This window comes from Hyperoodon ampullatus (genome assembly GCF_949752795.1).
Source record: "Hyperoodon ampullatus genome assembly, chromosome: 13".
NCBI lineage: Eukaryota > Metazoa > Chordata > Mammalia > Artiodactyla > Ziphiidae > Hyperoodon > Hyperoodon ampullatus.
Window position 1 is genome coordinate 39,071,592 of NC_136926.1, and position 22,452 is coordinate 39,094,043.

The 22,452-nt window shown below is 38.2% G+C and overlaps 1 protein-coding gene across 3 annotated transcripts in view; it reads left to right on the forward strand.

The window, feature by feature from the left end:
• Positions 1-22,452, forward strand: part of GREB1L (GREB1 like retinoic acid receptor coactivator) — a gene marked incomplete at both ends in the record, with an annotated part of 129,189 nt that overhangs the window by 40,293 nt on the left and 66,444 nt on the right. For 2 of the 3 annotated variants that reach the window (XM_079717006.1, XM_079717007.1), the window contains 3 exons: positions 19,011-19,127; positions 19,729-19,848; positions 20,880-21,017. In XM_079717006.1, coding sequence (XP_079573132.1) covers positions 19,011-19,127; positions 19,729-19,848; positions 20,880-21,017 — 375 coding nt within the window. Of the gene's footprint in view, positions 1-15,915; positions 16,045-19,010; positions 19,128-19,728; positions 19,849-20,879; positions 21,018-22,452 lie in introns of all 3 variants that reach the window. The other variant, XM_079717005.1, reaches the window with a different exon arrangement.

A 22,452-nucleotide genomic window follows, 5' to 3' on the forward strand; every position in this document is an offset into this window, starting at 1 on the left:
CAGTGGTAGTTTGATAGGGATTGCATTGAATCTGTAGATTGCTTTGGGTAGTAGAGTCATTTTCACAATATTGATTCTTCCAATCCAGGAGCATGGTATATCTCTCCATCTATTTATATCATCTTTAATTTCTTTCATCAGTGTCTTATAATTTTCTGCATACAGGTCTTTTGTCTCCTTAGGTAGGTTTATTCCTAGATATTTTATTCTTTTTGTTGCAATGGTAAATGGGAGTGTTTTCTTGATTTCATTTTCAGATTTTTCATCATTAGTGTACAGGAATGCCAGAGATTTCTGTGCATTAATTTTGTATCCTGCTACTTTACCAAATTCATTGATTAGCTCTAGTAGTTTTTCGGTAGCATCTTTAGGATTCTCTATGTATAGTATCATGTCATCTGCAAACAGTGACAGCTTTACTTCTTCTTTTCCAATTTGGATTCCTTTTATTTCCTTTTCTTCTCTGATTGCTGTGGCTAAAACTTCCAAAACTATGTTGAATAAGAGTGGTGAGAGTGGGCAGCCTTGTCTTGTTCCTGATCTTAGTGGAAATGGTTTCAGTTTTTCACCATTGAGGACAATGTTGGCTGTGGGTTTGTCATATATGGCCTTTATTATGTTGAGGAAAGTTCCCTCTATGCCTACTTTCTGCAGGGTTTTTATCATAAATGGGTGTTGAATTTTGTCGAAAGCTTTCTCTGCATCTATTGAGATGATCATATGGTTTTTCTCCTTCAACTTGTTAATATGGTGTATCACATTGATTGATTTGCGTATATTGAAGAATCCTTGCATTCCTGGAATAAACCCCACTTGATCATGGTGTATGATCCTTTTAATGTGCTGTTGGATTCTGTTTGCTAGTATTTTGTTGAGGATTTTTGCATCTATGTTCATCAGTGATATTGGCCTGTAGTTTTCTTTCTTTGTGACATCCTTGCCTGGTTTTGGTATCAAGGTGATGGTGGCCTCGTAGAATGAGTTTGGGAGTGTTCCTTCCTCTGATATTGTTTGGAAGAGTTTGAGAAGGATGGGTGTTAGCTCTTCTCTAAATGTTTGATAGAATTCGCCTGTGAAGCCATCTGGTCCTGGGCTTTTGTTTGATGGAAGATTTTTAATCACAGTTTCAATTTCAGTGCTTGTGATTGGTCTATTCATATTTTCTATTTCTTCCTGAGTCAGTCTTGGTAGGTTGTGCATTTCTAAGAATTTGTCCATTTCTTCCAGGTTGTCCATTTTATTGGCATAGAGTTGCTTATAGTATTCTCTCATGATCTTTTGTATTTCTGCAGTGTCAGTTGTTACTTCTCCTTTTTCATTTCTAATTCTAGTGATTTGAGCCTTCTCCCTTCTTTTCTTGATGAGTCTGGCTAATGGTTTGTCAATTTTGTTTATCTTCTCAAAGAACCAGCTTTTAGTTTGGTTGATCTTTGCTATCGTTTCCTTCATTTCTTTTTCATTTATTTCTGATCTGATCTTTATGATTTCTTTCCTTCTGCTAACTTTGGGGGTTTTTTGTTCTTCTTTCTCTAATTGCTTTAGGTGCAGGGTCAGGTTGTTTACTCGAAATGTTTCCTGTTTCTTAAGGTGGGATTGTATTGCTATAAACTTCCCCCTTAGAACTGCTTTTGCTGCGTCCCATAGGTTTTGGGTCGTCGTGTCTCCATTGTCATTTGTTTCTAAGTATTTCTTAATTTCCTCTTTGATTTCTTCAGTGATCACTTCATTATTGAGTAGTGTATTGTTTAGCCTCCATGTGTTTGTATTTTTTACAGATCTTTTCCTGTAATTGATGTCTAGTCTCATAGCATTGTGGTCGGAAAAGATACTTGATACAATTTCAATTTTCTTAAATTTACCAAGGCTTGATTTGTGACCCAAGATATGATCTATCCTGGAGAATGTTCCATGAGCACTTGAGAAAAATGTGTATTCTGTTGTTTTTGGGTGGAATGTCCTATAAATATCAATTAAGTCCATCTTGTTTAATGTATCATTTAAAGCTTGTGTTTCCTTATTTATTTTCATTTTGGATGATCTGTCCATTGGTGAAAGTGGGGTGTTAAAGTCCCCTACTATGATTGTGTTACTGTCGATTTCCCCTTTTATGGCTGTTAGTATTTGCCTTATGTATTGAGGTGCTCCTATGTTGGGTGCATAAATATTTACAATTGTTATATCTTCTTCTTGGATCGATCCCTTTATCGTTATGTAGTGTCCTTCTTTGTCTCTTCTAATAGTCTGTATTTTAAAGTCTATTTTGTCTGATATAAGAATTGCTACTCCAGCTTTCTTTTGATTTCCATTTGCATGAAATATCTTTTTCCATCCCCTTACTTTCAATCTGTATGTGTCTCTAGGTCTGAAGTGGGTCTCTTGTAGACAGCATATATATGGGTCTTGTTTTTGTATCCATTCAGCCACTCTGTGTCTTTTGGTGGGAGCATTTAGTCCATTTACATTTAAGGTAATTATTGATATGTATGTTCCTATTCCCATTTCCTTAATGGCTTTGGGTTCGTTATTGTAGGTATAGTCCTTCTGTTGTGTTTCTTGCCTAGAGAAGTTCCTTTAGCATTTGTTTTAAAGCTGGTTTGGTGGTGCTGAACTCTCTCAGCTTTTGCTTGTCTGTAAAGGTTTTAATTTCTCCATCAAATCTGAATGAGATCCTTGCTGGGTAGAGTAATCTTGGTTGCAGGTTTCTCTCCTTCATCACTTTAATTATGTCCTGCCACTCCCTTCTGGCTTGTAGAGTTTCTGCTGAGAGATCAGCTGTTAACCTGATGGGGATTCCCTTGTGTGTTATTTGTTGTTTTTCCCTTGCTGCTTTTAATATGATTTCTTTGTGTTTAATTTTTGACAGTTTGATTAATATGTGTCTTGGCGTATTTCTTCTTGGATTTATTCTGTATGGGACTCTCTGTGCCTCCTGGACTTGATTAACTATTTCCTTTCCCATATTAGGGAAGTTTTCAACTATAATCTCTTCAAATATTTTCTCAGTCCCTTTCTTTTTCTCTTCTTCTTCTGGAACCCCTATAATTCGAATGTTGGTGCATTTAATGTTGTCCCAGAGGTCTCTGAGACTGTCCTCTGTTCTTTTCATTCTTTTTTCTTTATTTTTCTCTGCATCAGTTATTTCCACTATTTTATCTTCCACCTCACTTATCCGTTCTTCTGCCTCAGTTATTCTGCTATTGATCCCATCTAGAGTATTTTTCATTTCATTTATTGTGTTTTTAATCGATGCTTGATTCATCTTTAGTTCTTCTAGGTCCTTGTTAACTGTTTCTTGCATATTGTCTATTCTATTTCCAAGATTTTGGATCTGGGAAATAGAATCTTGGATCAGCTTTACTATCATTATTCTGAATTCTTTTTCAGGTAGACTGCCTATTACCTCTTCATTTGTTAGGTCTGGTAGGTTTTTATCTTGCTCCTTCACCTGCTGTGTGTTTTTCTGCTTTCTCATTTTGCTTATGTTACTGTGTTTGGGGTCTCCTTTTTGCAGGCTGCAGATTCGTAGTTCCCGTTGTTTTTGGTGTCTGTCCCCCGTGGCTAAGGTTGTTTCAGTAGGTTGTGTAGGCTTCCTGGTGGGGGGGACTAATGCCTGTGTTCTGGTGGTTGAAGCTCGATCTTGTCTTTCTGGTGGACAGGTCCACGTCTGGTGGTGTGTTTTGGGGTGCCTGTGGCCTTATTATGTTTTTAGGTATCCTCTCTGCTAATGGGTGGGGTTGTGTTCCTGCCTTGCTAGTTGCTTGGCATAGGGTGACCAGCACTGTAGCTTGCTGGTCGTTGACTGAAGCTGGGTGCTGGTGTTGAGATGGAGATCCCTGGGAGATTTTCGCTGCTTGATATTATGTGGAGCTGGGAGGTCTCTTGTGGACCCGTGTCCTGAAGTTGGCTCTCCCACTTCAGAGGCACAGCACTAACTCCTGGCTGCAGCACCAAGAGCCTTTCATCCACCCGGCTCAGAATAACAGTGAGAAAAAGTAGAAAGAAATAATTAGTAGAAGAAAGAAAGAGAGATTGAAAGAAAGGAAGAAGGGAAGTAAGGAAGGAAGGAAGGAAGGAAGAAAGAAAGGAGGGAGGGAGGAAGGATGGAAAGAAAGGAAAGAAAGGAGGGAGGGAGGGAGGAATGAAAGCAAAAGGAAGAGTGAATGGAAGAAGAGAGGGAGGGAGGGAGGAAGGAAAGAAAGAAAGAAAGACAGGAGGGAGGGAGGGAGGGAGGAAGGAAAGAAAAAGAAAGTGGAAAGAAGAAGGGTGGGAGGGAGGGAGGGATGGAGGAAAGAAAAAGAAAGAAGGAAAGGAGGAGCGGAGGGAGGGAGGGAGGAAGGGAAGGGAGGAAAAAAAGAAAGAGCAGGTAAAGTAAAATAGAATAAAGTATGAAATATAGTAGTGTTATTAAAATTAAAAAGTAATTATTGAAAAAAAACACGGACCGAAAGAACCCTGGGACATATGGTGGAAACAAAGCTATACAGAGAGAATCTTACACAGAAGATTACACATACACATTCACAAAAAGAGAGCAGGGGGAAAAATCAAAAATCTTGCTCTCCAAGTCCACCTCCTCGATTTGGGATAATTCGTTGTAAAAAGAGGAAAAGGGCGAAAAGTCTGAAATCTTGCTAAGTCCACCTCCTTAATTTGAGATAATTCGTTGTAAAAAGAGGGAAAAAAAAAGGGGGGGAAAGTCTTAAATCTTGTCCTCAAGGTCCACTTCCTCAATTTGGGATGATTCGCTGTCCATTCATGCACTCCACAGACGCAGGGCACATCAAATGGACCGTGGAGCTTTAATCCGCTGCCTCGGAGGCTGCACAGAGAGATTTCCCTGTCTCTGCTCTCACAGCTCCCGGGTCTCAGCCTTGGACCTGGCCCCGCCTCTGCGCGTAGGTCGCCGGAGGGCGTCCGTTCTTCGCTCAGACAGGACGGGTTTAAAGGAGCCGCTGATTCGGGGGCTCTGGCTCACTCAGGCAGAGGGGAGGGAGGGGAATGCCCTCTCCTCGCGCACCAGGCAACAAAAGGGAAAAAAGTCTCTTGCCTCTCCGGTAGCTCCAGACCCTTTCCCCGGACTCCCTCCGGGCTAGCACTAACCCCTTCAGGGTCTCTTCCTGCCGCCAGCCCCAGACCTCTCCCTGCGCTCCGACTGAAAGCCGATACCCGAGCCTCAGCTCCCAGCCCTGCCCGCCCTGGTGGCCGAGCAGACAAGTCTCTCGGGCTGGTGTGTGCCTGAGGGCACCGATCCTCTGTGCCAAAATCTCTCTGCTTTGCCCTCCACACCCCTGTTGCTGTGCTCTCCTCCGCTACTCCGAAGCTTTCCCCCTCCGCCACCTGCAGTCTCCGCCCTCGAAGGGGCTTGTAGTGTGTAGAAACCTTCCCTCCTTCACGGCTCCCTCCCACTGGTGCAGGTCCCGTCCATATCCTATTGTCTCTGTTTATTCTTTTTTTCTTTTGACCTATCCAGGTATGTGGGGAGTTTCTTGCCTTTTGGGGGGTCTGAGGTCTTCTGTCAGCGTTCAGTAGGTGTTCTGTTGGAGTTGTTCCACGTGTAGATGAATTTCTGATGTATCTGTGGGGAGGAAGGTGATCTCCGCGTCTTACTCTTCCGCCATCTTCCTCCGGCTCTCAATATTACTCGGAAGACTAATATTGTTAAGATGTCAGTTTTCTCCAAATTGACCTATAGATTCAACACAATCCAACCCAAAATCTCAGAGGCTTTTTTTTTTTCTTTTGTTAGAAGTTGAGAAGCTAATTCTAAAATTTATATGGAAATGCAAATAAATTTAAATAGGCAAAACAACTCTGAAAAAAGAAAGAAAAAGTTGGAAGGCTAACACTACCTGATTTCAAGGATTATTATAAAGTGACAGTAATCAAAACAGCATGGTACTGGTGTGAAGATATTCTACAAATAGATCAATGGGACAGAATAGAAAGTCTAGAAACAAACACACGTGTATGTACCTTTAACAAAGACAGAAGACAATACAGTGAGGAAAGGATAACCTTATCAACATGTGGTTCTGAAACACTTGGATGTAAATATGAAAAAACATGAACTTCAATCCATACCACATACAAGATAATTCAAATGGGCCATAGGTCTAAATGTAAAACTGAAAACTATAAAACTTCTAAAGGAAAAGGTAGAAAAAAATACTTGTGACCTGGGTTAGGCAAAGATTTCTTATATACAACATGAAAAGCACAAACCATAAAAGAACAGATTGATATATTGGACTTCATTAAAATTTAAAACTTCTGCTCCTCAGAAGACACTGTTAAGAGAAAGAAAAGATAAGCCTCAGCCTGGATGAAACTCTCTGCAAAGCATATGCAGGAATCATATCCAGAAAAAGACTTTTAAAAACTCAATGATAAGAAAATAACCTAATTTTTAAAATGTGCAAAAGATATATGATGGCAATTAAGCACATGAAAAGATGCTTAACACCATTAGTCATTGGGAAAATGCAAATTAAAACAACAATGGGATTTTCCACATACTTAGAATGGCTAAAATTGAAAGACTGACTGTACCAAGTGTTGGTGTGGGTGTGGAGGAATTGGAACTCTTGTACACTGCTGAGAATGTAAAATAGTAAAACCACTTTGGGAAACAGTTTGACAGTTTCTTAAAAAGTTAAACAACCTACCAGATAGTCTACCCATTCCATTCCTAGATATTTACCCAAGAGAAAAGGCGTATATGCAACAAACATTTGTGCACAAATGTTCATAGCAGCGTTATTTGTAATAGCCAAAAACTGGAAACAACCCACATGTCCATCCAGGTGAATGTTTATCCAGGTGAACAGATAAATAAATTGTTATATACAACTCAATAAATAGTAATGAGCTATTGATATTCATAACAATATGGATGGATTTCAAAATGATTAAGGCAATAATTCACTCAAAAGAAGCCAGACAAAAGAAAAAGATAATTCTATTTGTATAAAACTCTAGGAAATGCAAACTAATCTAGAGCAGCTCAGGGAATTCCCTGGCAGTCCAGTGGTTAGGACTCCATGCTTCCACTGCTGGGAGCTGATGTTCAATCCCTGGTCGGGAACTAAGATCCCACAAGCCGTATGGCCAAATAAATAAATAAAGCAGATCAGTGATTGTTTAGAGCAAGGAAAACACAGGAAAGAGGGATGACAAGGAGATTTAGAGGTAATGAATGTGTTCACTATTTTGACTGTGGTGATGGTTTCACAAGTATATACATATGTCAAAACTTATCAGATTGCATACCTTAAGTATGTGCTATTTATTGTCAATTATGCCTCAATAAGGCTGTTTAAAAAATGAATAGTGTAAGAACAGGTTAGGAAGATACCTGATTTAACATTAATTATAGGGGTAATTGTGTTTTAATTATCATGTTTTAATTAAATACTACTTTTTGAGTCAAAAGTGAAATATGGCTGACAAATAGATGATGCAGCCTCAGCATGCATTAATAGAAATATTGTTTCTTATTAGAAGAACATTAATTGCAGTCTGAATGTGAAAATAGGTGCAGAGTACTTTACTCGGGAAAGAAGCAAATTATGTAGGCTAAGTTTAATACAGGTGCCAAGGGCAAAAAGAGAGCTTGTAAAGATTTAAGCTCTCAAGCATCTGGAAAACACTTAAGATTTAGCAAGACAAATATTTATTGAATATCTACTGTGTTCTAGGCACTTGCTAAATATGTTAATCACTACCATGAGGTAAGTTTTAGGACCATTTTGCAGATCGTGAATCAGAATCTCAGAAAAGGTTAATATTTGGTTTTTTTAAAAAAGAGTTATTAAGTGAGAAAACCAGAATTCAGATCCTTTCAACTTGCTACTTAAATGGCTGCCTTTTAAAAAAATTTATTTATTTTGTTTTATTTTTGGCTGTGTTGGGTCTTCGTTGCTGTGAATGGCTTTCTCTAGCTGCGGCAAGCGGGGGCTACTCTTCGTTGCAGTGCGTGGGCTTCTCATTGTGGTGGCTTCTCTTTGTTGTGGAGCACAGGCTCTAGGAGCGCAGACTTCAGTAGTTGCAGCATGCGGGCTCAGTAGTTGTGGCTCGTGGGTTCTAGAGCGCAAGCTCAGTAATTGTGGCACACGGGCTTAGTTGCTCTGCGGCATGTGGGATCTTCCCGGAGCAGGGCTCGAATTCGTGTTCCCTGCATTGGCAGGCGGATTCTTAACCACTGTGCCACCAGGGAGGTCCACATTGCTCCCTTTTTTAGAAAGTTTTCCCCCCCAGTGATTTTGCACTAACAGAGAATTATTGAACTATTGCATAAAGAGGATAAGGAAGTCGTTTTGGCTTCTCTTTTTCCACTCTATTTCTTTAACCATGATGTGGCAGACATTGTGCCAGGAGCTGGGAATGCCCTCAAGGAGCTCATGACCTAGTGGGAAAAATAGGAAATTACAAACTCCTACAACATAGAGCATAGAGCTGTGACTTGCTCAAGGAATTTTCCAAGTTTGCAAATCCTCCAGTGCTTACAAGCTCACTAGTAGAGATAATCAGGCCTTGGTGAGATACAGATGCTGGGCAATCAGCTGCTTACTCACTATCTAAGCACCAGATTCTGCACAACAGCCTACAGTTCAGATTCATGTCTGAGCAAGATCACAGGCTATTGCATTTTGGACATTGGGGCTGCTCCCAAATAATCAAAACCACTAGTGTTAAATGCTGAATATGCCAATGTCACCATACCTGATAAATTCAAGAATAGAAGCATGCGCAAGGTGGTAAAGATTAGGGAATAACATAAAAGGATTTACATTTTGGAAAGTTAACTCTGACCTTACCTAATGCCTAACTGTGCTTCCTGACTACATGCTCACAGCATATGGCCTTTTGTGACTGGCTTTTTTCACTTGACGTAATGTTTTCAAGGTTCATCCACGTTGTAGCATGTATCAGTACTTCATTCCTTTTTGCTGCTGAAATATCCCATTTTATGGATATACCATATTTTATTTTTCCATTTATTTGTTCATGGACATTTAGGTTGTTTCTATTTTGGGGCTATTATGAATAATCCTGCTATGAACATTTGGGTACAGATTTTTGTATGGGCATGTGTTTTCACTTCCCTCTCATTTTATAGCTAGGAGTGGAATTGCTGAGTCATATGGTAACTCTGTGTCTATCCATTTGAGGAATTATTTTCCAAAGTGGCTGCACCATTTTACATTCCTACCAGTAATGTGTGAGGGTTCCAATTTCTCCATATCCTGGTCAACACTTGTTATTGTCTGTCTTGTTTTGTTTTAGCCATCCTAGTGGGTGTAAAGTAGTATCTTATTGTGGTTTTGATTTGTGTTTCTCCAATGGCTAATGATGTTGAGCATGTTTTCATGTGCTAATTGGCTATCTGTACATCTTCTTTGGAGAAGTGTCTATTACAAATCATTTGCCCGTTTTTCAGTTGGGTTATTGGTCTTTCTATTATTGAGTTGTAAGAGTTCTTTATACATTCTGGATACAAGTCCTTTACCAGATATATGAGTTACAAATATGTCTCCCACTCTATGAGTTGTCTCTTTACTCTCTTGATGGTGCCCTTTGAAGCACAAAATTTTTTTATCATGATGAAGTCCAATTCATCTATTTTTTCTTTCTTTTGTTGCTTGTACTTTTGGTGTCACATCTAAGAAACCATTGCCTAATCCAAGGCCATGAAGATTTACTGCTATGTTTTCTTCTAAGAGTGTTATAGTTTTAACTCTTACATTTAGATCTATAATCCATTTTTGGTTAATTTCTGTATATGGTGTGAGGAAGAGGTCCAACTTCATTCTTATGCATGTGGATATCCAGTTTTCCCATAACATTTGTTGAAGAGACTATTTTTTAATACATTGAATTTTCTTGGCACTCACTCATTTCAAAATTCATTTGCCCATTAAATATAAGGTTTTATTTCTGGATTCTCAATGCTATTCCAATGATCTGTACATCTTTCATTATACCAGTGCTGCACTGATTGATAATTGTAGCTTTGTATGAAGTTCTGAAATGGGTAAGTATGAATCCTCTAGCTTTGCTTTTCTTTTTTGAGATTATTTTGGCTATTCTGGGCCCCTTGCATTTCCATATGAATTTTAGAATTAACTTGTCAATTTCTACAACGAAACCAGCTTGAATTTTGTTATGGCTTTCTGAATCTATTGAATCTGTAGAACAATTTGAAGAGTATTGCCATATTAACAATGTTAAGTCTTCCAATCCATGAGCATGGAATGTCTTTCCATTTATTTAGGGCTTTAAAAATTTCTTCTAACAATGTTTTATAGTTTTCACAGTATGAGTTTTACACTTCTCTTACTAAATTTATTCCTAAGTAGTTATTTTTTCTGATGCTATTGTAAATGGAACTTTTAATCTTAATTTCATTTTTGTGTTGTTCATTGCAAGTGCATAGAAATACAATTGACTTGTATATTGATCTTGTATCCTGCAACTTTGGTGAATTCATGTATTACTTTAGTAGTTTTATAGTGTATTCCTTAGTATTTCCTTTTTGTCCATTTTATCTGAGTCATCTAATTTGATGTCTTTATGAGTTAAGTAGGGCTGCCATAACAAAATAGCACAGACTGAGTGGCTTAAACAACAAAAATTTATTTTCTCACAGTTCTGGAAGTTGCAAGTCCAAGATCAAGGTGCAGCGGGTGTTTTTTTTTTCTGAGGCCTCTTTCCTTGGCTTGCAGATAACCAGCTGCCTTCTTGCTATATCCTCACATGGCCTTTCCTCTGTGCATGCACATCCCTGTTGTCTCTTCCTCTTTTTTAAAGGACACCAGTCATATTAGATTAGAACTCTACCCTTATGACCTCATTTAACCTTAATTACTTCTTTAAGGACTCTATATACTGTCACATTCTAAGGTACTAGAGATTAGGGCTTCAACATATGATTTGTGGGGACAGGGGCACAATTCAGTCCATAACAAAGGCATACAATTGTTCATAGTGTTCCTCTATAATTCTTTTTATTTCTGTAGGTTTGCTAGCAATGCCCTCTTTTTCACTCTTGATTTTAGTAATTTGCATCTTTTCTCTTTATTTCTTGGTCAGTCTGGCTAAAGTGTTGTCAATTTTGTTGATCTACTCAAAGAACAAACTTTTGGTTTTGCTGATTTTTACTATTGTTTCTCTATTCCCTACTTCATTCATTTCTGCTTTAGTCTTTATTATTTCCTTTCTTCTGCTTATTTTGGGTTTAGTTTACTTTTCTTACTTTTTTTTACTTGAGATTTTCTTCCTTTTCATTTATTTATTTTTTAAATTTTTATTTTATATTGGAGTATAGTTGATTTACAATGTTGTGGTAGTTTCAGATGTACAGCAAAGTGATTCAGTTATACATATACATATATCTATTCTTTTTCAGATTCTTTTCCCATTTAAGTTATTACAGAATATTGAGTAGAGTTCCCTGTGCTATAGAGTACGTCCTTGTTGATTATTTATTTTATATTTAGTAGTGTGCATATGTTAATCCCAAACCCCTAATTTATCCCTCCCCCCGTACCTTTCCCTTTGGTAACCATAAATTGTTTTCTAAGTCTGTGAGTCTGTTTCTGTTTTGTAAATAATTTCATTTGTATCATTTTTTTAGATTCCACATACAAGTGATATCATATGATATTTGTTTTTCTCTGACTTACTTCACTTAGTATGATAATGTCTAGGTCCATCCATGTTGCTGCAAATGGCATTATTTCATTCTTTTTTATGGCTGAGTAATATTCCATTGTATATATGTACAACATCTTCTTTATCCATTCATCTGTCAATGGACATTTAGGTTGCTTCCATGTCTTGGCTATTGTAAACAGTGCTGAAATGAATATTGGGTACATGTGTATCTTTTCAAATTATGGTTTTCCCCAGATATATGTCCAGGAGTGGGATTGCTGGATCATATGGTAACTCTATTTTTAGTTTTTTAAGGAACCTCCATACTGTTCTCCGTAGTGGCTGTACCAATTTACATTCCCACCAACAGTGTGGGAGGGTTCCCTTTTCTCCACACCCTCTCCAGCATTTATTGTTTGTAGACATTTTTATGATGGCCATTCTGACTGGTGTGAGGATCATAGTAGGTTTTTTTTTTTTTTTGCTGTACACAGGCCTCTCACTGTTGTGGCCTCTCCCGTTGTGGAGCACAGGCTCCTGATGCGCAGGTTCAGCAGCCATGGCTCACGGGCCCAGCCGCTCCGCGGCATGTGGGATCCTCCTGGACCGTGGCACAAACCCGTGTCCCCCGCATCCGAAGGCGGACTCCCAACCAGTGCGCCACAAGGGAAGCCCCTCATGGTAGTTTTGATTTGCATTTCTCTAATAATTAGCGATATTGAGCATCTTTTCATGTGCTTTTTGGCCATCTGTATGTCTTTTTTTGGAGAAATATCTATTTACATCTTCTACCTTTTCTTCCTTCTTTTTTTTTTTTTTTTTTTTGACCATGCTGCACAGCTTGTGGGATCTTAGTTCCCCAACCAGGGATTGAACAGGGACCCATAGCAGTGAAAGTGCTGAGTCCTAACCACTGACTGGACCACCAGGGAAGTCCCCGTTTTTAATATAGGCATTTACAGCCATAAATATTCCTCTAAGCACTTTTTAAACAGTATCTCATAAGTTTTCAATTGTCATGTTTTCATTTTCATTTATCTTAAAGTGATATCTAATTCCCCTTGTGATTTCTTTGATCTATTGGTTATTTAGTAATGCATTGTTTAATTGCCACAAATTTGTGAATTTCTCAAATTTCCTTGTTACTGATCGCTCATTTGATTCCATTGAGGTTAGAGATTGTATTTTGTATGATTTTAATTCTTTTAAGTTTATTGAGGCTTGTTTTATCACCTAACATATTGTCTATCCTGGAGAATGTTTCCTGTGCACTAGAAAAGAAGGTATATTCTGCTTTTGTTCAGGGAATGTTCTGTTGATATCAGTTACATCTAATTGGTTTATAGTGCTGCTCAAGTCTTCTATTTCCTTCTTGACTGTCTCCCTAGTTATTCTATCCATTATTGAAAGTGGGGTACTGAAGTCTCAAACTGTTATCATCAAATTGCCTTTTTCTCTCTTCAGTTTTGTCAGGATTTGCTTCATGAATTTGGGGCTCTGTTTTTTATATGTTTATATTTTTATAATTGTTATGTCTTCCTGGTGGATTGACACTTTTATCATTATAAAATGTCCTTTTTCTTCTCTAGTGATAATATTTTCTTAAAGTCTATTTTTTCTGGTATTAGTATGGTCACTCAGCTCTCTTCTGTCTACTGTTTGCATATATAGTGTGTTTTGTCATACAGAATTTTTTAAGTTTTATGTAGCTGAATATATAAATTTTTTATGGCTTCTGCATTTTGAACAATAGTTTGGCCTTTTCCATTTCAAGGTGATAATTGACTCTCCCATGTTTTTCCTACTATTTCTGTATCTTCAGTTTTTAAGTTTCTAATTTTGGTCCATTTGATTTTGTTTGGTACTTGGTGTAAGTTGTAGATCCAACTTAATTTTTTTCTTATATGTCCAATTGCCACAGCACAGTTTATTGAATGGTTCATCTTCATTGCTGCTTTGAGCTGCTACCTTTATCTTATACTAAATTCTTATGTGTATTTGCATCTGCTTCTTACTGTCTTTTTTCTTTCATTGTTCTGTTTGTCTACTAATGCACCAGGACCACAGTATTTTATAGACTGTGGTTTTATAAGTCTTATTATATCTTATTAGCCTCTTGTCATTTCTCTTATTTTTCAGAATGTTTCTTGCTATTCTTGTGTGCTTACTTTTTTCATATCAACATTACATCAATTTGCTTACTTAAACAATTTGCTTACTTACTAATAATTCTAATAGTAATTCTAATAATATCTAAACCTGTTGGTATTTTCCTAGGATCATATTAAATTTATATATTAACTTAGATTGATTGGCATTTTTTTGACATTGAATATTTCTGATCTGAAACTTGGTTGTCTTAACATTTGTACAGGCCTATTTTTAAGGTCTTCAGAAAAAAATTTTAATTTTTAAAAATCTTTAATATGAAAAGTTAAAAATAGAGAGAATAATATCACGGACCATCACTGTGGACCTATTACCCAGCTTAAATAATTATGAACATATGGCCATATTTTCAGTATTACTGCCTCTCTCCCTCCCTCCCTCCCTCAATGTGTTACAACAAATCCCAGACGTTAGATAAGAAATATGATAAATTTTTCTTCATATAGTTGTGTACATTTCTTATTAAGCTTATTCCTAGGCCTTTAATCTACAATGTTGTTCATTGTTTTTATATAGGAAGATTTATTTCTGTACATTGATTTTGTACCCTTTTGTTATTATTTAAATATTTGTTTGTGCTAATTTGAATTCATTGACTTGAAAAGGTTACCACCCTTTATAATTTGCTAACCAGATTTCACCTGTATGCTCACCTGGACTGTTAGAAATATGCTAAAATTCTAGGTATAAGCTAGTGTAGTAAGCTACTGGTCTTGCACAAAACAACATATTTGTGACCTGAAACGTAATAACCAACCTGTGTGGTGACATGTCAAAATTTACCTGGAATTCCTGTCCTGTAAGGTTCTCCGTTAATACGTGAAAAACTCAGGTTGTTTTCAGTTTCCTGTCACTTTATAATGTTTTTATGTGCAGTTGCTGGCCTCTATTCTTCCTGTAGACCTTAAAATCACTCCCTGATGTCAGTCAGTCCCTCAGGGAGGCAAATAACTCTTCTGAGCCAGTAGGGAACCATTTCAGTCTTTTGAGTTCTTTTTTTTTTTGCGGTATGTGGGCCTCTCACTGTTGTGGCCTCTCCCATTGAGGAGCACAGGCTCCGGATGCACAGGCTCAGCGGCCATGGCTCACGGGCCCAGCCGCTCCACGGCATGTGGGATCTTCCCAGACCGGGGCATGAACCCGTGTCCCCTGCATCGGCAGGCGGACTCTCAACCACTGCGCCACCAGGGAAGCCCCTTGAGTTCTTATGATAAGCACTGATCAGATGTATCAGGAATCACATTGTGGCATGAGCACTAATATTTTAGATAATTTCTAATGTAGCACCATCAGTATCCTGCGCTTTAGAACAGGATACTCTCAGAGTTTTTCAAACTCTCAGAGTTTTAACAGTCCCTTTGACACTTTCCCGTGTTACCTGATTAAGCTGTTCTGCTGGTATAGAGTCAGGGATTTGGGGTCTGTTATATTCATTTCAGAAAACTCTAGTTGCCTGGAGTCTTTATCTCTCCCATAACCTGCCTCTGAAATGCCATATGGTTTTTCTGCCAAATAAGAATTTTCTTTTGGATGTCTCTGGTATTACATAGGGAAAAATTCTAGTTTATTCCAAATATTAAAGCAACTTTTCTTCAGAGAAAAGTTCTTTCCCCTATATTGCAATGACTTAGCTTACACGACACTTTTCAAATGACAAACTTATCTGGATAGAGATAAATATATCTCATTAAAATATGGCTTTGAGGGAAACTGTGGAGACAGTTTTAATATGGCACATGATGATATCCTTGATGCCACATCATATGACTTTGACCAAGTTACATGGCTACCATTATTTAAGGTAATAGTACCAACCTCATTGAGTTCATATAGCATTAGATGAATTGATATATTTAAAGTGCTTAAACTTAAAACTAGCACCTAACACATAGTACCCACTAGTGAGTGTTTGTTAAATACATAAAAAAGAAAATAAAACCTATGTACAGAGAAATGGACTTTCTTAAAATAGATCAAGGGAAAAACTGAAATTCTATAGTCTACTATAGTCTCTCTCAGCTTACTCTTGTTGAATTAACTTCCTTCCTGCATATATAGTTTCTAATTTGAACAACCTCTTTCATTTTAAAGATTCACCGGTTCTCAGTCCAGCTAATTCTGCAATCAATTTAAGTGGAGCTCAGGACCTGACCTGGAATAAGAGTGTTGTGAAGCCACTGGCTTTATCTTTGCAGGTTGTAGGGAAGACTTTTGCTGCAGGTGATGTTTTCCTCACTTATATATATTTTTTTAATTTATTTATTTTTAATTTATTTTTGGCTGTGTTGGGTCTTTGTTGCTGCGCACAGGCTTTCTCTAGTTGCGGCGAGCGGGAGCTACTCTTTGTTGCGGTGCACAGCCTTCTCATCTTGGTGGCTTCTCTTGTTGCGGAGCACGGGCTCTAGGTGCACGAGCTTCAGTAGTTGTGGCACACGGGCTCAGTAGTTGTGACACACGGGCTTAATTCCTCCGCGGCATGTGGGATCTTCTCGGACCAAGGCTCAAACCTGTGTCGCCTGCATTGGCAGGCAGATTCCTAACCACTGTGTCACCAGGGAAGCCCTCCTCACTTATATTTATTTGGTAAATACCTAGTCCATAAAAGACTTGTGTGAAATTTAATTGACAATTTGGTAGAAGAAAACAGAAGCTCCTTCTTCGCCAGTTGAAGGCAAAAGTGGGGCTGTCTACTATAACGCATTTTTGTACAAAGCTTTGTGTTTTCTGTGTTACATCCAGAAGAGTCAGTGAATGACATTTGGCACACAGGGGAGACAAAGCAGCTTGATTCTGTTCAATAAAAATTTCTTGGATACCTGCTATACTGAGGAACTGGGGATAGCTACTGAGATAAATAAGGCTCAATCCCTGACCTCTAATGTACTTGTAACCTTGCAGAGGAGATCAACCTAAAAGAAGATATTTTCAGTGTACTGCAATAAATACATAATATCCTAGGGGAGCACAGAGGAGGGGGGGTTAGCCCAGCATGTTAGGGAGTAATCGAGAACGAGTTCTTGGGGACTTCCCTGGTGGTCCAGTGGTTAAGATGCCATGCTTCCAATGCAGGGGGCGTGGGTTCAAACCCTGGTCAGGGAATAGGGGAAAGACATTTCAAATTCAGGGAAAAGCAGGAGCAAAGCTTGAAAGGAAAAGGAAAGGAAAGAAGCAGCATGACATGTGCAGGAACTTCCAGCAGTTTGGACTCGTTAGAAACATACAATGTAAAACTCAGGGAGTAGCAGGAGGTGAGCAAGAGGCAGAAAAGGGAAAGGTCATAGGAGGTCAGGATAAGAAGTATGGATTTTACTCTATAACTTATGGCACAGGGGAGTGACGTGGTCTTATTTTAACTTAAGCTAGATCATTTTGGCAGCAAAAAGAAAGCGTTGGGAATACAAGTTGCAGGTCATTCAATAGTCTGGGTGAGAAATGATGAGGTCCTTGACCAGGGTGAAAATAGGTTGGAGAGGAGGAGACAGATTGGAGAACTACTCAGGATATAAAATGAGCAGACTTGACTGATTAATGGGAGCATAAAGCAGAAGAAGGGGTCTCAGTTGATGTCCATCTTTCTGGGCTAATTGTTAGTACCATTGCCTGAGATAAGGAATACAGCAAGGGGAGCAGGTTCCCCAGGAGGAGATTGTGAGTTCAATTTTGGACATGATGAGTTTGAAATACCCATGAGGCATCCAAGTGGAGCTACTCAACGGTAATTTAATTTATCATAGGGGGAAAGCAGGACTAATGGTATAAAGTTGAGCCACCAGCATATGGTTAAAATCACCATGTAAATAGTGTCAGCCAAGGAGAAATGTAGGGTAAGGCAAGCTATGAACTAAAGGCAGACCCGTAGAAAATTTCAGTGTTTAAGAAAAAGAAATGGTCAGAGAGGTAGAAGAAAAATAAAGAGAAAGAGAACCTATCATTCTTGGAAACTTTCCAATAGTTAGGTATCATAATTTATCCAGACCACTTTTGTTCTTACTCTGGTCCAACAATTCTTGCAGAATCTGCCTTCTGTTTAGATTACAGACTGGAACAAACTGAGTCCAAGTTTTTAGAGCATAGAAGAAAAGTTAATGAAATTATGGATCTTGGCAGTAATCATCATGATTGCTAAAACCATCAGATGAGAGGCTGATGAACAACTTTGTAACTTGAAGATTAGGCTGACAACTCTTAAACCCACTGATGAATCTTAACATCACAAGAAAAGAGAAAACTGGTCATTATGTGCCTCTTAATGGAAGTATACAACAGGACTTATGAGATACTCTTGCCAAAAAAAATCAAACTTGAATCTGAGCAAACATCTATATCTAATGATTAGTTTAGGAATTAGAGGAGACATCAAATGACACCATGGATATCCAATCAGCAAAATACAGGAAATGAGAAATTCTGCCAGGTTTTCAGCAAATTAATTGTTAGAAAGAAAAAGAAGAAGAATTCTATAGATTAAAAGAGGTTTAAGGGACATAGCAACTAAATTCAGTGTGTGGATATTTTTTGAACCCCAGTTTGAACAAGAAATGTAAAAAGCCATTTCTGAGCTGATTGGGAGAAATTTGAATACTGATGGGTTATTTGATATTAAGAAATTATTGATCATTGTTAATTTTCAGTATAAAAAAGATCACAGTTATGTTTTTTAAGAGTCTTTTTCTTTTAGAAACACATACAAAAGTATTTATGGATGAAATGATATGACAAATGAGTTTGCTTCAAAATAATCCAGAGCCCATATGTGTGTATGTGGGTAGGGGGAAAAGATAGGGAGTATAAATAAAGCAGGATTGGCCACATGTTGATAAATGTTGAAGCTGGGTGATGGGTACATAGTTTATATACCATTCTCTCTGCTTTTATATATGTTTGAAAATTTCCATGATAAAAGGTAAAAAAAAAAAGTTTTCTCTTCTTTTCTACCCACCATCTCCAAAGACTTCACTGAAAATAATTCTGAAAGATCTCTTGGGGTCCTAGAAAATTATTTTGGGTGACATTTCATGTTAGTTAAAGTACTACTCTGATGGTTGTAGTTGGCTCTGTACAACTGGGCTGTTCCGTCAGTGGGATTTCTTTGAATCCTATGTGAGGTTTGTCATATGGTTGTAGCATCACAGAAAGCAGTGTCCTGCCCAGACTCTGTTCTGAGTGGCTCCTCTTGTGTACTACAGATGCTGCTAATGGAAACAGTAGCCATGGAGGAAAGAGCAGTGCGTCTAGCTCCACTCCAGCCCGCCCAGGGAATTACTCTTTGTCACCAAGACCTAGCTTTGCCTCAGGAGACCAAGGTACAATACCCATCTTAGAATTTTGAAATAGCACTTAATTATGGAAGAAGTGCTCCAAAGAGTTTGGAATGATTAATTATCTGGCAGCACACTCCCAGTTTTTCCTTAGCTTCTCGTACAATGTTGTGAAAATTTATGATTGGTATGAACAATTATGATTACATATCTTGGTGATTCTACAAGGGTGGGCCTACCTAGGAAATAACATTGAAACAAATATATAAGAAGTGTCTTGAAAAGCCATGGGCTTTGATGACCAAAGTACAGGGTTCAAAGTTCCTCACTGTTGTGTGACTGGGTAAATGTGAGCCTTCCTTTCACCATCTACAGAACAGGTATAACAATGTAGTTGTCCTACAACTTCACAGGGTTGTTGATTGTTGATAGAATCAGATGAAATAATCTGGGTGAAACGGTACATTGTAAAACAGCCTGCAGCTGTTAGTGCTGTTAGTGTGTGACTTTTTCTAACTTTATCTTTACCTCTAGAAAAGTGACTTCGACTTTCTGAGTATAATCATAGTAAAGGTCCTATGTTACTTTGGCTTCTTTCCCTTCTTCCATTACTAAGGACAAGGCTCATCTTTCTTTTTGTATTCAGCTACCATGTTCATTTCTGGACCACCAAAGAAACGACACCGAGGATGGTATCCTGGGTCACCTGTCCCCCAACCTGGTTTAGTTGTACCTATTCCTGCAGTTCGCCCTCTTTCAAGAACTGGTAAGATTTCAACAGAAGATGGGTTTTAAGTTTCCTTAAATTAACAAAGGTATCTGCTACTCTCATTCTTTCCATGAACCCTTGAAAATAAATTTCCTTAACTAACTTTTGTGTCCAGTACTATAGCAGCTAATATTTTGTCCCCATCACATCTGCCATCCCTATAAGCACATGTGCCATCACGAAAGATCTTGATTCACCATCTATCTTTGTTTTACACTATAGTATCAATAAACCACTCTTTATGTAGGGCGTGATGCTACCAATCCGCCATTATAGAACATAAATGAACTTGCTTTGCCAATAGTGGTATTTGATGTATCCTCCTGTGATCTGGTTCCTTATGTGACCTACACTTATTATTTCTGAATTGGACGGTTCAGTCTGTGACCAGAATCCTGAAAAACCAACTGGTTCTCCTTTATAATATCCAAGCTGTGGCCATTTGGTGCTTACAATTAAATGTTCAACTGCTCATCTACCTTGCTGTATGAAACACAGACAAATGTAAATATACCAATTCTAAGACATAGATGGGGTTCTTTAAAAATTTACATTTGTTTAAAAAATGATTCTAAAATCTACAGAGAAATGATAAATACAGAAAGAATTATGCCGGTATGTTACTGTGGTTGCCTCTAGGTAGTACTGATTAATGATTAATTTATTCTTATTCTCACTTTTCTATACTTTTCACATTTTCTGTAATGAGTAGATATGCCTTGATAATCTAGGGTGGGGGGAGATAAAATACAAAACAGAATCCAAAATACTGTATGTGGAAAAACAACTAGAAGGAAAAACTGCCAAAATGCTAAATAGTAGTTATCTCCAGACGATTTGATAATGGTTGATATTTTTGTTTGTTTTTCTCACTTCTTATTTTATACAATAAACACAAATTACTTTAATAAAAAAGCCATTAGACTTATAAAACTTGCATATTAAAAGTATTAACGCTGTGTTGATTTCAACTATATTTCATTTATCCTTCCTATCTAATCCTTCTTGTCAAACAACTTTTTTTCCAGAGTCCCTTTTATCTGCCCCAGTTCCACAGACCCCATTAACTGGAATTTTACAACCTCGACCCATTCCTGCAGGGGAAACTGTAATTGTTCCTGAAAATCTGCTGAGTAACTCAGGAGTTAGACCAGTAATCCTGATAGGTAAGGAAAGGAATTCCAAGTTACCTGTGTCTGCTGGAATCTAGGAACAATCCTCCATTTCATTGCGTGTCTATTCATGTGTTCATGAAGGTATCTATTGATCCATCTATTAATTCTTTAAGCACTTATTGGTCAGCTCCTTCATGATATCCAAAACATGGGACTAGAAGTTGGGAATAAGGCAAAGTCTTTTTGCCCACAAGGAGCACTCTTTAGTGGGGCATTCTAGAGGTTCACAGTCAAGCTCTCCTTCATCTCAGAGGTGATGTTTCAGCTGGGGAACTGAGGGGTGGATGAGAGCAGACAAGGTTGGGGAGGGCTCATTTCAGTCAAAGGGAGCCAAACGGCAGAAAAAAGGAACAAGCTGAGCCAGCGAAGAGGCCCCACTTGGGAGAACCAAGAGGCCCCAGAGCTGCAGATCTAAACCATGGGGAAGCATTTAGGAGTGAGAGCCTTTCCAAGCTCTCTATAAATGGAGGTGTAGAAATGTAGGGGTCCCTAGATGCCATGACTAATTTAGAGCCTTTCATACCCACATCAAGAGTGCCCTTGTCGGGGGGCTAGCCTAGGCCAGAAGAAGAAGACTGCCGGCTTTACCTTCGGGACTAAACAGATAGGGTGTTTAAGCCCACTAGATCTTTATGGTATGTCTTTGTGAGGTGTTATCTGTTTCTTGCAGTTGGCTTGAGCCAGACATGGATGGTTTCGCTTTGAGCCCTGTTCTTTATCAGGCTGCCCTATCCACTGCTCCTGGACCTATAGGCACTAGGGGGAATCCCAGTTGTTTAAATTCCATATAGTCAGGAAGTTCTTACTGAACATTTGAATTGCATGCACAGTGCAACTAAGCCTTGGAAAGATACATAAAACATGAGGACCCTTTGGTGTCTGCCTTTTAGAAAGACTCACAGAGGGACTGTTCTCTTCACCATACCACCAATACAGGGTGTATTTTCAACACATTTGTGTCCTATCTACTTCTAAGATGATTTAAGGCTGTTTACTGACAATTAGGAAGAGAACACAACAAAAATGGCTAAGATAGCAAAAAGAGTAAGAACCTCCAAGTCCCTGCAACTGGAAGAATATTGCTGTTGATCAATGAATTTAGCTTAAATTTTTTAAAAGAAAACCTTAAGAAGTGACACATGTTATTGTAGCTTGTCTGTTTGTTTGTTTTCTGACTTCTTTTCTGAAAAGAAACTTGATCAGGAATTTTATCTGAAAACATTTTATTCTTGCAGTTTTACAAAGGGTACAGAGATGTTTCTGCAAACTCTCATCAGTCCTCTATGGCAGAGATATAATATTAACATGTCTCTTATATAATATAGTTTGAGTATTAATATAATTTGAGTATTTTGCTTCTTGTTCTTCTAATTTAATGAAAGGGTAGAATTTAGAATTTAGAGCATTCGCATGAATTCCCTGGGAT